This window comes from Salmo trutta, chromosome 14 (genome assembly GCF_901001165.1).
Source record: "Salmo trutta chromosome 14, fSalTru1.1, whole genome shotgun sequence".
Classification (NCBI taxonomy): Eukaryota; Metazoa; Chordata; class Actinopteri; order Salmoniformes; family Salmonidae; genus Salmo; species Salmo trutta.
The window spans coordinates 39,663,918-39,679,781 of record NC_042970.1 but is presented as its reverse complement, the minus strand read 5'-3'; the positions used below and the strand labels follow the sequence as shown (position 1 = coordinate 39,679,781).

General features: G+C 43.8%; 1 protein-coding gene across 14 annotated transcripts in view; it reads right to left on the bottom strand.

Annotated features, from left to right (window-relative positions):
• Positions 1-15,864, bottom strand: part of celf4 (CUGBP, Elav-like family member 4) — a 107,373-nt gene that overhangs the window by 12,533 nt on the left and 78,976 nt on the right. For 11 of the 14 annotated variants that reach the window (XM_029775776.1, XM_029775785.1, XM_029775777.1 and 8 more), the window contains exons 3-4: positions 6,634-6,682; positions 4,123-4,251 (exon numbers count right to left, since the gene is read on the bottom strand). In XM_029775776.1, the coding sequence (XP_029631636.1) occupies positions 4,123-4,251; positions 6,634-6,682 (178 nt within the window). The remainder of the gene's footprint in view (positions 1-4,122; positions 4,252-6,633; positions 6,683-15,864) is intronic. The other 3 variants (XM_029775778.1, XM_029775783.1, XM_029775787.1) reach the window with 1 other exon arrangement.

Below are 15,864 nucleotides of genomic sequence, written 5' to 3'. Positions count from 1 at the left end.
GATGTACTGGGCCGTACGCAGTAACATCTGTAGCGTCTTGCGGTTGGATGCCAAGCATGTGCCATACCAGGTGGTGATGCAGCCAGTGAAAATGCTCTCAATGGTGCAGCTGTAGAACTTTTTGAGGATTTGAGGGCCCATGACAAATCTTTTCAGCCTCCTGAGGGGGAAGAGGTGTTGTCGTGCCCTCTTCACGACTGTGTTGGTGTGTGTGGACCATGATATATCCTTAATGTCACAAGTTACGGATTAAATTGAATATAAGAAACAACTGCAGCTATCACAAACAGTGTTGTCGATCAGAGTCTTAAAAACAGGCAAGGACACTAACTCCCCTAACGTTAATATCTTTTGAAGCATGTTCGAGGATGAAGGGGAATTATGGGAAAAAGATTGTTTCCCCATCTCAGTTCTAGCCTTAGGTACAGACAAGGACAGCAGCGACTATGAACGAAGACTGTATTGAGTGACTGATCTGGTCAGTAAGGAACAGAGATTCAAAGGGAGTTGTCCTATCAATGCTTTGTACACAAAAAGTGTACCAGTGCTTTAGCCTCCTGTTGGAGAGAGAAGTCCATTGCACCATAGCATACAAATCACAGTGATGTGTGAGTGATCTAGCTTTTGTAATAAATCTTAAAACACCATGATACACTGTGTCCAGAGTTGTTAAGGTATTTGCTGAGGTCTGCATAGACAATATCACCATAATCCAGCACTGATAAATAAAAACCTCTGGTGCTTTGAAGTGAGTAAAAAAAGTCAGATTTGTTCCTAAAATAGAAACCCAATTTCAACTTCAGTTTCTTGGTAAAATTATTAATGTGCTGTTTAAAATTCAGCTTTTCATCTAACCAAATCACAAGATACTGATAGGAGGTGACCCTATCAATTTGCTGGCCTTTTATAGTTAAAATCTCCAAGAGACTCCATCTGTTTACTTTCAGGGAAGAGAAAACCGTACATTTTATTTTCCTTGCATTAAGCACAAGTTTCAATTCGAATAGCTGCCTTTTGAATAACATCAAAAGCCAACTGTAAATCCTGAAAAGCCTTCTCAATATGAGCTGCGCTAGAATAAATATTTGTGTCATCGTCATACAGATGGGGATTTGCAGGGTCAACAGTCTTCCCTATATCATGTATATACAGTGTAAAAAGGATCGGACCTAAAATTGAGCCCTGGGGAACTCCTTTTGTAAGCCTTCGAAACTCAGATTTCATACCCTTCTGTTCTTTTAGAAAGGTAGTTTTGGAACCAATACACTGCATCAACACTTAAAACCAACCTGTTCTGGCACCACACTGCCAGGTCTCTGATCTCCTCCCTATAGGCTGTCTCATCATCATCTGTGATCAGGTCTGCCACCGTCATGTCGTCAGCAAACTTAATGATGGTTCTGCAGTCATGAGTGGCAATGCAGTCGTGGGTGAACAGGGAGTAAAGGAAGGGACTAAGCATGCACCCCTGAGGGGCCCCCGTGTTGAAGGTCAGTATGGCAGATGTGTTGTTGCCTACCCTCACAAACTGGGGGCGGCCCGTCAGGAAGTCCAGGATCCATTTATAGAGGGAGGTGTTCAGTCCCAGGGTCCTTAGCTTAGTACTGAGCTTGGAGGGCACAATGGTGTTGAACGCTGAGCTCCAGTCAATGAACAACATTCTCACATAGGTATTAATCTTGTCCAGCTGAGAGATGGCAGTGTGGAGTGCAATAGAGATGGCATCATCTGTGGATCTGTTGGGTCTGTATGCAAATTGGAGTGGGTCCAGGGTGTTTGGGATGATGGTGTTGATGTGAGCCATGACCAGCCTTTCATAGCATTTCCTGGCTACAGATGTGAGTGCTATGGGTAATAGTTATTTTAACAGGTTACCTATGGTGGTCTGCTCGAAACATGTAGATATTGAACATTTCAGGGAAGACACTTGCCAGCTGGTCAGCACACGCTTTGAGTATGCGTCTGGCCCTGCGGCCTTGTGAATGTTAACCTGTTTAAAGGTCTTACTCACGGTTCAGTGTTGCTTGCCTTGAAGCGAGCATAGAAGGCATTTAGCTCATCTGGAAGGCTCGCGTCACTGGGCAGCTCATGGCCGTGTTTCCCTTTCTAATCTGTGATAGTTTGCAAACCCTGCCACGTCCGACAAGCGTCAGAGCCAGCTTAGTAGGATTCGATCTCAGTCCTGCATTGATGCTTTGCCTGTTTGATGGCTCATCGGAGGTCGTAGCGAGATTTCTTATAAGCGTCCAGATTAGCGTCTCGCACTTCAATGGTACTTCCTGTTTGAGTTTTTGCTTGTAAGCATGAATCAGGAGGATAGAGTAATGATCAGATTTGCCAAATGTAGGGCGAGGGAGAGCTTTGTATGCGTTTCTGTGTGTGGAGTAAAGGTAATCTAGAGTTTTGTCTCCTCTAGTTGCACAGGTGATATGCTGGTAGAAATGACGTAAGAAGGATTTCAGTTTCCCTGCATCAAAATCACCGGCCATTAGGAGCAACACCTCTGGATGAGAATTTTCTTGTTTGCTTATGACCCTATACAGCTCGATAAGTGCGGTCTTAGTGGCAACATTGGTTTGTGGTGGTAAATAGAGAGCTACGAAAAATATAGATGAAAACTCCCTTGGTAAATAGTATGGTCTACATGAGGTATTCTAACTCAGGCGAGCAGAACCTCAAGATTTCCTTAATATTAGAGATTGGACACCATCTGTTGTAAAAAAAGAAGAGACACACACCTCCCTCCTTGAGCTTACCCGAGGCTGTCGTTTCATTATGCCCATGCATAAAAAAAACAGCTAAGTGTGCGCTAAGTGTACTAAACATTAGGAACACCTGCTATTTCCCTGTCATAGACTGACCAGGTGAATCCAGGTGAAAGCTATGCTCTCTTATTAATGTCACCTGTTAAATCCACTTCAATCAGTGTAGATGAAGGGGAGAAGACAGGTTAAATAAGGACTTTTAAGCCTTGAGACAATTGAGACATGGATTGTGTATGTGTACCATTCAGCCATTGAATGAGCAAGACAAAATATTTAAGTGCTTTTGAACGGGGTATGGTAGTAGGTGCCAGGTGCACCGGTTTAAGTGTGTCAAAAACTGCAACGCTGCAGGGTTTTTCACACACAGTTTCCCGTGTGTGTCAAGAATGTTCCACCACCAGAGGACATCCAGCCAACTTGACACAAACGTGGGAAGCATTGGAGTCAACATGGGCCAGCATCCCTGTGGAACGCTTTCGACACCTTGTAGAGTCCATGCCCTGATGAATTGAGGCTGTTCTGGGGGAAAAAGGTGCAACTCAATATTAGGAAGGTATTCCTAATTTTTACCGACACTCAGTGTATATTATCCATGTCGTTGTTCAGCCATGACTCAGAGAAAAATTGGATATTACAGTTCTTCAGGTCCTGTTGATAGGATAGTCTCGAACAGAGCTTGTACAGTTTATTTTCCAGGAGGGTAGACACGGTTTATTTACTCGCCAACGTAGTTTCGTCAGGGTGCCCGCACGTCGGCCTCTCTTACACCGTCTCTTCCTTTTCCGAGTCTCTGGGATTAGGGCCTTGTCCGGGGTGAGCAGTATGTCCTGGGTTGCCGAATCACTAAGGTAGAAATCTTCATCCAAATCGCGGTTAGTGATTGCTGTTCTGATGTCCAGAAGCTCTTTTCGGTCATAGGAAACGATGACGGAACATTATGTACAAAAACGCAAAAAAAACCACTAAATAGCAGAATTGGTCAGGGGCTCGTAAAACGGCAGCAATTCATTGCAGCGCCATTCTTGAGGGAGGGGAATCTGATCCTAGATCTGTACCTAGGGGAAACTTCACCCCGGATCCTGATGAAGAGTATGGTGAAGCTTCCTAAAAGGTCACTGTTAGCCAGGCATAGGCTAAATGCCAATTAAGATAAAATCCCGGAAATGAAAGCACGCTAAAGTGTGATGATAGAATACATTGCATCTGGCTATTGTTAAGTCAAGGTGACAATGATTTAATTGCTTCAATCCCAACTCAAACAAATACAAATAAATAAAGACATGTTTGAAATGTCCTTAATGCTATGGTGTGATGATGAACATTACATAGCTGTGGTGGTGGAACCACAAACACTGACCTTTGCTGTTTCCATCAGGACCTCTAAGGATGGTGCACTCTTCAATGCTGCCAAACGACTCAAAGAGACGTCGCACATCATCTTCAGACTGCTGCTTGTTGAGCATTCCCACAAATAGTTTTCTGTCTTCTGAAACAAAGAGGAACTGGTCATGAACAGGTATGTGTGCGCACACGTGTGTGTGCACTTGTGACGAGTGTGTGTGTGTGTGTGTGTGTCTGTGAATGTTTTCAAGTGTATCGAGTTTTCAGTGTGCAAGGCTGAGAGCGTGTGTGTTTGTTTAGGGTCTGCTCCATCCTCTGCCTTTGCCTGACAGGCTGTCCTTGCAGAGTCAACAAGACTAATCTCGGCTCTGGCCTTGCACAGGGGGGGATGTTTACAAGTGTGGCCCGGAGATCAGGGATGGAGGACACACACATTGACTGCCAAAGTCTTCACAGTTCCCATGGGATTGCACCAGTAATCGTTACATCTCTCAGAGGGAAACAATGCTTAACACAACACACTATCATATTCATTTTGAGATGAAATCAATAGGAACCAATAAATCTTTGACTCTCTAGGGCGGGGATGTTTGAAGTGATGCAATGTTTGCAGACCAAGTCTATAGGACCATAAAGCGGTTTTTGACTAGATAATGTCCATCGAACCAACTCTATGGTGAGGCCGTTCTGAGGAGAGTTTCACTGTTTCCCTGACACAGATTAACCCTACTCCTGGATTAAAAACTATGCTCATTGGAGAATCTACATTTAAATCATGTTTTAGTCCAGGGCTAGATTTAGGGGGATTTCACACCAAATTGGTTTGGAGCGGTTTTTCCCAACTTTGGCACGTTTTCCCTTTTAGTTCGGCTAGTTTGGACTGGTGTGAACACTCTAAACAACGCACTGTGGTTCACTCAAAAAGGGTGGTCTCAGTCTGATTCCATTTGTATGGTGGTGCGGTTCACTGCAGATGAGAATGCAGTCCAGACCAAACACAGGAAAATAACAATAGGTATTATTGGTTGTTTGACTATGAACATTTTATCCACACAGTACCATAACTTGATATCTTTGAAACATTGTAAATCGCACCGCATTTATGAGCGCATCCGATGCAGATTAGGGGAGACGGGCTATACCGGGGATACAGGCCACTGAAAATAGTCCATTTAAGGTGCAGTTAGAGCGGCGCTGTTTCCTCCCGCATGTTGTTGGAAGACCAAAAAGAAAGTAATATGAAGTTTGTGACATACATTTTCATTTTTGATAATCATAGATGGATTTAACGTGAACATTTTTCTCCAATAAACAAATGACTTGCATTAACATGTGGTTTTGTTTAGGCATTTTAGTTCGTTTGAAATTTGGCAATGTGAAACCGACCGGACCAACTGAAAAAAAAGAAAATACAATGTAACAAATAATCAAACTCTGATTTGAACTATAGCTCAGAACTATGTGTGAAAACGCCCTTAATCTGTGTCCAGAAAACTAGTCACAATACCTCCATTTCAAATAAGCTAAAAGGCCTGAATGTGTTTTCAGGGCAGAATCAGTCCTTGGTTCGAGGGGAAGAATGAAAACCAGCAGTGGTGCGAGGCCCGGATTTGAGGAAGAGGGACTTAGAGAAAGAGGGGATGGATAGAGAAAGAGAAAAATAAGGTAGAGAAGAGAGAGGGAGAGATGTGGGAAACGGGGGATTGAGAGAGGTAGAGGAAGAGAGAGGGTGAGGGAGAAAAGTATGAATCCTTCTCGAGCCCTCCCACCAGTTGTTTCTCTCTTCACTCCACAGCTCCATCAATCACAGTTAGAGAGGACCGGAATAAACAGGGAGGAAGTCATGCAATCCCTCAGTAACTCTCTCTACCTCTCTCTCTCTCTTCTTCTCTCCTTCCTCTCTCCCTCTCTTTCTGTCCTTCTTCCCCTCAAATGCTCTCTACTTTTTCTCTCTCTTTCTTTCTTTCCTTCTCCCTCTCCTGCCTCCTCTCCCATTCTCCACCTTTATCTCTCTCACGCGATATGATTTTTTCTCATTTTTTCTCACTTCTTTTCCTCCCCTCTCTCTCTCTCTCTAGCTGATGCTATTCAAAACTCGCTTATGCTTAATTCGCAACTAAATTGGTGTTGGACGGAGAACGTTTATTTTAAGAGAGTTGAGCAATACAGAGAGAGAGTGTGACCAATGTTTATGTAACACATTACAAATGTTTGAGAACCCTGTGGGGGCTGGCTGGGATTCTGTCAGTTCCCGTCGAGGTAGGGCCATTAAGCGTGACATGTTGGGAGTGGGACTGTGTGTGTGTGTGTGTGTGTGTGTGTGTGTGTGTGTGTGTGTGTGTGTGTGTGTGTGTGTGTGTGTGTGTGTGTGTGTGTGTGTGTGTGTGTGTGTGTGTGTGTGTGTGTGTGTGTGTGTGTGTGTGTGTTCGTGCGTCGGTGTTCGTGCGCGCATGGGTGTATGGAAAGAGAGGGGTAATGGTGACACTGATGTGGGACGGCAGCCAAGTTTAAAGAAGTGGAGCACTACCTCCTCGACTCTCGCTGTCCGCAGGCTTCACCTGGATAGGCCTGTTCATCTGGAGAGAGAAGAGAGAGAGAGAAGAGAGAGAGAAGAGAGATAGAGAAAGATGTTAGGATTGCTTACTCAACATCAAGTAGTTACACACCATTTACTAAATGTTGATGACAGCTTTGGCAAATAAGTAACACGTCTTGTAAATGTGTTTTGTATAATGTAATTGCATAGGTTGGGAGAGAAGGACTTGAGATTAGATAGTACAGGTGCAGGAATTTAAAGACGGAGATGAAAAAGGATGGCGAGAAAAGGGAGGGGATGCATTCTTACATATTTGGTAGTGTGATGTTCTTGTGCACGCTCTGTATAAGTGCATTGCAGTTCACTAGCCCCTATATACTGTAGATACATCATTTTGAATTGGTCTGGCTATGTCCGTCTATCCATATATCTGTCCGTCTATCTGTTTAACTACTCTAGACACCCAGTTTTTCTATAAGGCCTTGTCACCCTGCATGTGAGCCCTCTTTAGCTCTCTCTGGCCAGCCCAGACACTCCTCCTTCCATTCCCCCCTCTTTCCTTTACACTACTCCTTCCATTCCTGCTTTACACTCATCCTTTACATTCCTGCTTTACACTCATCCTTTACACTCCTCCTTCCATTCTTCCACTGCCTTTCTGTCAATCCTGGCTGCTTTCCCAATGCTCTCCGTCTCAGTAATACACGCCGCAAAACACTCGCTGCCAATCAATGTTTTAATATGCCAATCGCCACGCTGCCAGGAGGGAAGGGAGACGGGGGTGTGCAGGAACGACGTTCCACAGAGGGGAAAGAGAGAGAGCGAAGGGTGTATGTGTGTGGATGCGCGCATGTTTGTGCACGTGTTTGTGTCTGTGTGTGTGTGTGTTGTCGGGTAGTGTACGAAAGGGTGTATGCGTCACGGTTCTTAAATTCTCCCAATTTGTTGCAATTACAATGCACAGACTAACCAAAACAAAAACACTGTTGAGTGATACACCGTAATGAATTAAATTCATGGTTAGTGGACTGGCCAACACTCTGGATTAGATGGAGCTCAATAAAGCCATGTTTGGCTCTAACGTTAACGACCTGAAAACACAGTAAACAACAAGAGGTTGACAATATTAGGGGAACAATTTAGTATATTACTGTATTTTTTACCATCTCTTCCTCAGTGTAAAAAGTCCAGGCCTGCTAAATCTCTCCATGCACAATAACACTCCTTTGTTTAAGACCCAGTCACCCTTTCCCTTTCTCTCTCTCCTTTCCTCCCTCTTTCATCGCCTTGCTAATGTTTTTAATGTACTTTGATGCATTATTTATATCACCCTGGCTGTTGATATTGAAAGAGAGAGAGAGAGAGGGAAAGCGAGAAGGAGGTGCGGAGAGAACGATAGAGGGAAAGAGTGGTGGAGAGACTGAAAGACAGTGAGAGAGAGAGAGAAAAGGGAGATAAAGAGGGCTAGAAAGAGTGAGGATAAAAAAACGTGGGACTGAAAGAAGACAGCTGGATGGAAGCATTGAGCAACATTAAACATCATTTAGAACAGCCTACAACTATCTAGCCCACATTCTCCATTATGCACTTCCCTCAGAGAGAAAATACCATCTCCAGCTCAATTTCACAAAAAGGAGCACCATTAAACGCACACACACACTCACATGCATGCACACACACAGGCACACACACACCCTTTGCACATCCACCCACGGTGTCTTAGTGAGAAACAGGCGTTGTGCGGTTTGCATGTGAGTTGAGAATTCTCTGCTTCATTCACACTTGCAAACACACGCACACACACACACGCACGCACGCACACACACACACACACACACACACACACATGAAAAAACACCTTTCTGGAAGCATGCTTCTTCTCTTACTAGCAAAGGCACTCACACACACAGAGCTCAGCTCATTGTTGCTCCAGTGATGACAGTCCACTCCTGCAGCAGCAGCTCTTTTTGTGTGGCCTTGGAGAACATAATATACAGTCACCTCCAAAATGATTGGCACCCTTGATAAAGATTAGCAAAAAAAGACTGTATAAAATAAAGAATACAGATACTGAGCCATATTGTATGCAATTTAAAAAATATATATATTATTTTATACAAATACAATTTCTCAAAGAAAGAGATGTTGTTTAAAAGTCCAATGCAGCTGTTTTTAACTCAATATCAAATATTTCCTGGATAGCAATTAAGTACCTTACTATGATTGTTTTCAATTAAAATGGTCAAAAATAAACAAAAATAGCTCCTTAGCAAAGAGCAATTTCTCAAGTGAATTTTTGCTAGGACTGTGTGGGAGTGGTCTGAGTGAGTTTACCGCTGTTCCAGTGGTTTTAAACGCCTTAATTATTGCCCTAATAGTGGTAAGTGGAATATATTATTATTATTATTATTATTTTATTTTTTTACCCATTGTTGGATTAATGAAGGTCAACAACCATTCATCTCTTTTCGTTTGTGAGTTCTTTGCCTTTCCTCACGGTGATGTTTTTTAATTGTGTGTTACCTCATTTTTATATCCCAGTGAAACAGGACACCTTGAAAGGCCACAATACAGTTCCTTAAGCTGAATGAACATAAAAAGTTGCATGTTAATGCAGATTTTATTTTGTTTGATTTTATTTATAAGAATCTTTAGGGGTGCCAATAATTTCGACATCTATCCCTTTGAGATTTTTTTATTACTCTTTCTTTGAGTAATTGTATTAGTGTAACATAATGTCATTTTCAGTATTTGTATTATTTATTTAATAAGATGAGTCTTTTTTGCTCATCTTTATTAAGGGTGCCAATAATTTTGGCAAACCACACGCACGCACGCATGCACACACACACGGCAGGTAGCCTAGCGCTTAGAGCATTGGGCTAGTACCCGAAAGGTCGTGGTTAGAATAGCTGAGCTTACAAGGTTAAAATCTGTCAATTTTTTAATTTTTTTTATTTAACCTTTATTTAACCAGGCAGGCCAGTTGAGAACAAGTTCTCATTTACAACTCCGACCTGGCCAAGCAAAGCAGTGCGACACAAACAACACTGAGTTACACATGGAATAAACAAACGTACAGTTAATAACACAATAGAAATGTCTATAGACAGTATGTGCAAATGAAGTAAGATTAGGGAGGTAAGGCAATAAATAGGCCATAGTGGCGAAATAATTACAATTTAGGAATTAAACACTGGAGTAATAGATGTGCAGAAGATTAATGTGCAAGTAGAGATACTGGGGTGCAAAGGAGAAGAAAAAAACAAAAAAACAATATGGTGATGAGGTAGTTGGGTGTGCTATTTACAGATTGGCTGTGTACAGGTACAGTGATTGGTAAGCTGCTCTGACAGCTGATGCTTAAAGTTAGTGAGGGAGATATGAGTCTCCAGCTTCAGTGATTTTTGCAATTCGTTCCAGTCATTGGCAGCAGAGAACTGGAAGGAAAGGCGGCCAACTGAGGAGTTGGCTTTGGGGGTGACCAGTGAAATATACCTGCTGGAGTGCATGCTACGGGTGGGTGCTGCTATGGTGGCCAGTGAGCTGAGATAAGGCGGGGCTTTACCTAGCAAAGACTTATAGATGACCTGGAACCAGTGGGTTTTGGCGACGAGTATGAAGCGAGGCCCAGCCAATGAGAACATACAGGTCGCAGTGGTGGGTAGTATATGGGGCTTTGGTGACAAAAACGATGTCACTGTGATAGATTGCATAAAAAATTTTGATAGAGTGTTGGAGGTTATTTTGTAAATGACATCACCGAAGTCAAGGATCGGTAGGATAGTCAGTTTTACGAGGGTATGTTTGGCAGCATGAGTGAAGGATGCTTTGATGCGAAATAGGAAGCCGATTCTAGATTTAATTTTGGATTGGAGATGTGTAATGTGAGTCTGGAAGGAGAGTTTACAGTCTAACCAGACACCTAGGTATGAAGAGCATGCATTTAGTTTTACTTGCATTTAAGAGCAGTTGGAGGCCACAGAAGGAGAGTTGTATGGCATTGAAGCTCGTCTGGAGGTTTGTTAACTCAGTGTCTAAAGAAGAGCCGGAAGTTTACAGAATGGTGTCGTCTGAATAGAGGTGGATTAGACAATCACCAGCAGCAAGAGCGACATCATTGATATATACAGAGAAAAGAGTCGGCCCGAGAATTGAACCCTGTTGCACCCCCATAGAGACTGCCAGAGGTCCGGACAACAGGCCCTCCGATTTGACACATTGAACTCTGTCTGAGAAGTAGTTGGTGAACCAGGCGAGGCAGTCATTTTAGAAACCAAGGCTGTTGAGTCTGCTGATAAGAATGCAGTGATTGACAGAGTCGAAAGCCTTGGCCAGGTTGATGAATACGGCTGCACAGTATTGTCTTTTATCGATGGCGGTTATGATATCGTTTAGGACCTTGAGCGTGGCTGAGGTGCACCCATGACCAGCTCGGAAACCAGATTGCATAGCGGAGAAGGTACGGTGGGATTCGAAATGGTCGGTGATCTGTTTGTTTTCTGGGCTTTCGAAGACCTTAGAAAGGCAGGGTAGGATAGATATAGGTCTATAACAGTTTGGGTCTAGAGTGTCTCCCCCTTTGAAGAGGGGGTTGACCATGGCAACTTTCCAATCTTTGGGGATCTCAGACAATACGAAAGCGAGGTTGAACAGGCTAATAATAGGGTTGCAACAATTGCGGCAGATAATTTTAGGAAGAGAGGGTCCAGATTGTCTAGCCCAGCTGATTTGTAGGGGTCCAGATTTTGCAGCTTTTTCAGAACATCAGCTATCTGGATTTGGGTGAAGGAGAAATGGGGGAGGCTTGGGCAAATTGCTGTGGGGGGTGCAGAGCTGTTGACTGGGGTAGGTGTAGCTAGGTGGAAAGCATGGCAAGCTGTAGAAAAATGCTTATTGAAATTCTCGATTATCGTAGATTTATTGGTGGTGACAGTGTTTCCTAGCCTCAGTGCAGTGGGCAGCTGGGAGGAGGTGCTCTTATTCTCCATGGACTTTACAGTGTCCCAGAACTTTTTAGAGTTTGTGCTACAGGATGAACATTTCTGTTTGAAAAAGCTAGCCTTTGCTTTCCTAGCTGCCTGTGTATATTGGTTCCTAACTTCCCTGAAAGTTGCATATTGCGGGGGCTATTCAATGCTCATGCATCGGGATGTTTTTGTGCTGGTCAAGGGCAGTCAGGTCTGGAGTGAACCAAGAGCTATATCTGTTCTTAGTTCTACATTTTTTTAATGGGACATGCTTATTTAAAATGGTGAGGAAAGCACTTTTAAAGAATAACCAGGCATCCTCTACTGACGGAATGAGGTCAATATCCTTCCAGGATACCCGGGCCAGGTCGATTAGAAAGGCCTGTTCGCTGAAGTGTTTTAGGGAGCATTTGACAGTGATGAGGGGTGGTCATTTGACCGCGGACCCATTACACACGTAGGCAATGAGGCAGTGATCGCTGAGATCCTGGTTGAAGACAGCAGAGGTGTATTTAGAGGGCAGGGTGGTCAGTATTATATCTATGAGGGTGCCCATGTTTACGGATTTGGGGTTGTACCTGGTAGGTTCCATGATAATTTGTGTAAGATTGAGGGCATCTAGCTTAGATTGTAGGACGGCCGGGGTGTTAAGCATATCCCAGTTTAGGTCACCTAACAGTGCAAACTCTGAAGATAAATGGGGGGCAATTAATTCACATATGGTGCCTAGGGCACAGCTGGGGGCTGAGGGGGGTCTATAACAAGCGGCAACAGTGAGAGACTTATCTCTGGAAAGGTGAATTTTTAAAAGTAGAAGCTCGAACTGTTTAGGGACAGACCTGGATAGCATGACAGAACTCTGCAGGCTGTCTCTGCAGTAGATTGCAACTCCACCCCCTTTGGCAGTTCTATCTTGGCGGAAAATGTTGTAGTTGGGGATGGAAATATCAGAATTTTTGGTGGCCTTCCTAAGCCAGGATTCAAGAACGGCTAGGACATCGGGGTTGGCGGAGTGTGCTAAAGCAGTGAAAACAACTAACTTAGGGAGAAGGCTTCTGATGTTAACATGCATGAAACCAAGGCTTTTACGGTTACAGAAGTCAACAAATGATAGTGCCTGGGGAATAGGAGTGGAACTGGGGGCAACAGGGCCTGGGTTAACCTCTACATCACCAGAGGATCAGAGGAGGAGTAGGATAAGGGTACGGCTAAAGGCTATAAGAACTGGTCGTCTAGTGCGGTTGGAAGGAGCAGATTTCTGGGCATGGTAGAATAGATTCAAGGCATAATGTACAGACAAGGGTATGGTAGGATGTGAGTACAGTGGAGGTAAACCTATGCGTGTGTGTTGATGAGAGAGGTTTAGTCTCTGGAGGCATCAGTTAACCTAGGTGAGATCTCGACATGTGTGTGGGATGGGATGAAAGAGCTAATGCATTTTGAGTGGGACTGAGGGCTCTACAGTGAAATAAAACAATACAAACTAGCCAAGACAGCAGTAGACAAGGCATATTGACATTGGAGAGAGGCATAAAGCAATCACAGGTGTTGATCAGGAGAGCTAAGACAACAATGGGTAAATGGCGATGAATGGGCAGAGTGGGTCAGTTAGGTACAAACAGGACCTGAGTTAGAGGCTGGGGCAGACAGGTAAACAAAATGAGGTACCGTGTTATTGAAACAGTCCAGGGGGCATCAGCTGTGTAGCCGAGTGATCATAGGGTCAAAAGAGCAGCAATAGGTGAGTCAGGGTGCTATTCGGTAGTCATTACTACGCTAGGAAGGCAGGGGACACAGCGTTCAGAAAATCTAGCGGGCCGGGGCTAGTAGATGGTTCTTCGGCAATATCGTAACAGAATAGCCCGTTGAGACTACATCGGGCGATCACGTCAGCAGTCCAGTCATGATGAATTGGTGGGGCTCCGTGTCGACAATAAAGGGTCCAGGCCAATTGGCTAAGGAGGTATTGTAGCCCTAGAATTAGCTGGTATATGGGCCTAGCTCGAGGCTAGCTCAAGGCTAGCTGGTGCTTGCTTCGGGACAGAGGCATTAGCTAACAGTAGCCACTCATTTACAGCTAGCTAGCTGGGATGATCCCGAGTAATGATCCGGTGTAATGATCCAGAGCGGCAGGAATCCGCTGATATGGTGGAGAGAAGCAGTCCGATATGCTCTTGGTTGATATCACGCTGTGCCGACTGGCAGGATCCCGGTGAAAAAAAGGAGAGAACCGCTAGCCGTGGCTAACAAAGACTAGTAGCTAGTTAGCTGGCTAGCTCCTGATGGAAGTTCCAGTTATAAGAAATAAAAATAGCAGATCCATACCACATTGGGTGAGGCGGGTTGCAGGAAAGTATGTTTAGTTCGCAGATAGAAATCGAGATGAAGATATATATGAAAAAGACCTGCTATTTACATGGGATAAGACACGGGATAAGACAAAGACAGATATGCAAGTCCTACTGCGCTGCCATCTTGGTTAAGATGTGCCATTGAGCAAGGTACTTAACCAACATTTGCTCCAGGGGCGCCATACTACTATGGCTGACCCTGTAAAACAACACATTTCCCTGCACCTATCCAGTGTATTTGATAATAAAACATTTAAATATACAGTGCCTTGCAAAAGTATTCATCCCCCTTGGCGTTTCTCCTATTATGTTGCATTACAACCTGTAATTTTGTTGCATTACAATCTGATTTGTATTTGTATTTCATGTAATGGACATACACAAAACAGTCCAAATTGGTGAAGTGAAAGGAAAAAAATTACTTGTTTAAATTATTCTTTTTTTTAAACGGAAAAGTGGTGCGTGCATGTGTATTCACCCCCTTTGCTATGAAGCCCCTAAATAAGATCTGGTGCAACCAATTACCTTCAGAAGTCACATAATTAGTTAAATAAAGTTCACCTGTGTGCAATCTAAGTGTCACATGATCCGTCACAAGCTCTCAGTATATGTACACCTGTTCTGAAAGGCCCCAGAGTCTGCAACACCACTAAGCAAGGGCCACCACCAAGCAAGCGGCACCATGAAGACCAAGGAGCTCTCCAAACAGGTCAGGGACAAAGTTGTGGAGAACTACAGATCAGTGTTGGGTTATAAAAAAATATCAGAAACTTTGAACATCCCACTGAGAAAAAAAATGGAAATGGAAAGAATATGGCACCACAAATGGAAAGAATATGGCACCACAACAAACCTGCCAAGTGAGGGCTGCCCACCAAAACTCACCGAGCAGGCAAGGAGGGCATTAATCAGGGAGGCAACAAAGAGACCAAAGATAACCCTGAAGGAGCTGCAAAGCTCCACAGCGGAGATTGGAGTATCTGTCCATCGGACCACTGTAAGCCGTACACTCCACAGAGTTGGCCTTTACGGAAGATTGGCCAGAAAAAAGCCATTGCTTAAAGAAAAAAATAAGCAAACGCATTTGGTGTTTGCCAAAAGGCATGTGGGAGACTCCCCAAACATATGGACGAAGGTACTCTGGTCAGATGAGACTAAAATTGAGCTTTTTGGCCATCAAGGAAAACGCTATGTCTGGTGCAAACCCAACACCTCCCATCACCCCGAGAACAACATCCCCACAGTGAAGCATGGTGGTGGCAGCATCAAGCTGTGGGGATGTTTTTAATCGGCAGGGACTGAGAAACTGGTCAGAATTGAAGGAATGATGGATGGCACTAAATACAGGGAAATTCTTGAGGGAAACCTATTTCAATCTTCCAGAGATTTGAGACTGGGACGGAGGTTCACCTTCTAGCAGGACAATGACCCTAAGCATACTGCTAAAGCAACACTCGAGTGGTTTAAGGGGAAACATATAAATATCTTGGAATGGCCTAGTCAAAGCCCAGACCTCAATCCAATTGAGAATCTGTGGTATGACTTAAAGATTGCTGTACACAAGTGGAACCCAACAAACTTGATGGAGCTGGAGCAGTTTTGCCTTGAAGAATGGGCAAAAATCCCAGTGGCTAGATGTGCCAAGCTTATGGAGACATACCCCAAGAGACTTGCAGCTGTAATTGAATTGCTGCAAAAAAAAGGGGGGGGGGGTGAATAGTTATGCACGCTCAAGTTTTCAGTTTTTTTTTCTTTTTCTTTTCTTAATATTTTGCATCTTCAAAGTGGTAGGCATGTTGTGTAAATCAAATGATACAAACCCCCCCAAAAATCTATTTTAATTCCAGGTTGTACGGCAACAAAATAGGAAAAATGCCAATGGGGGTGAATATTGTATATAT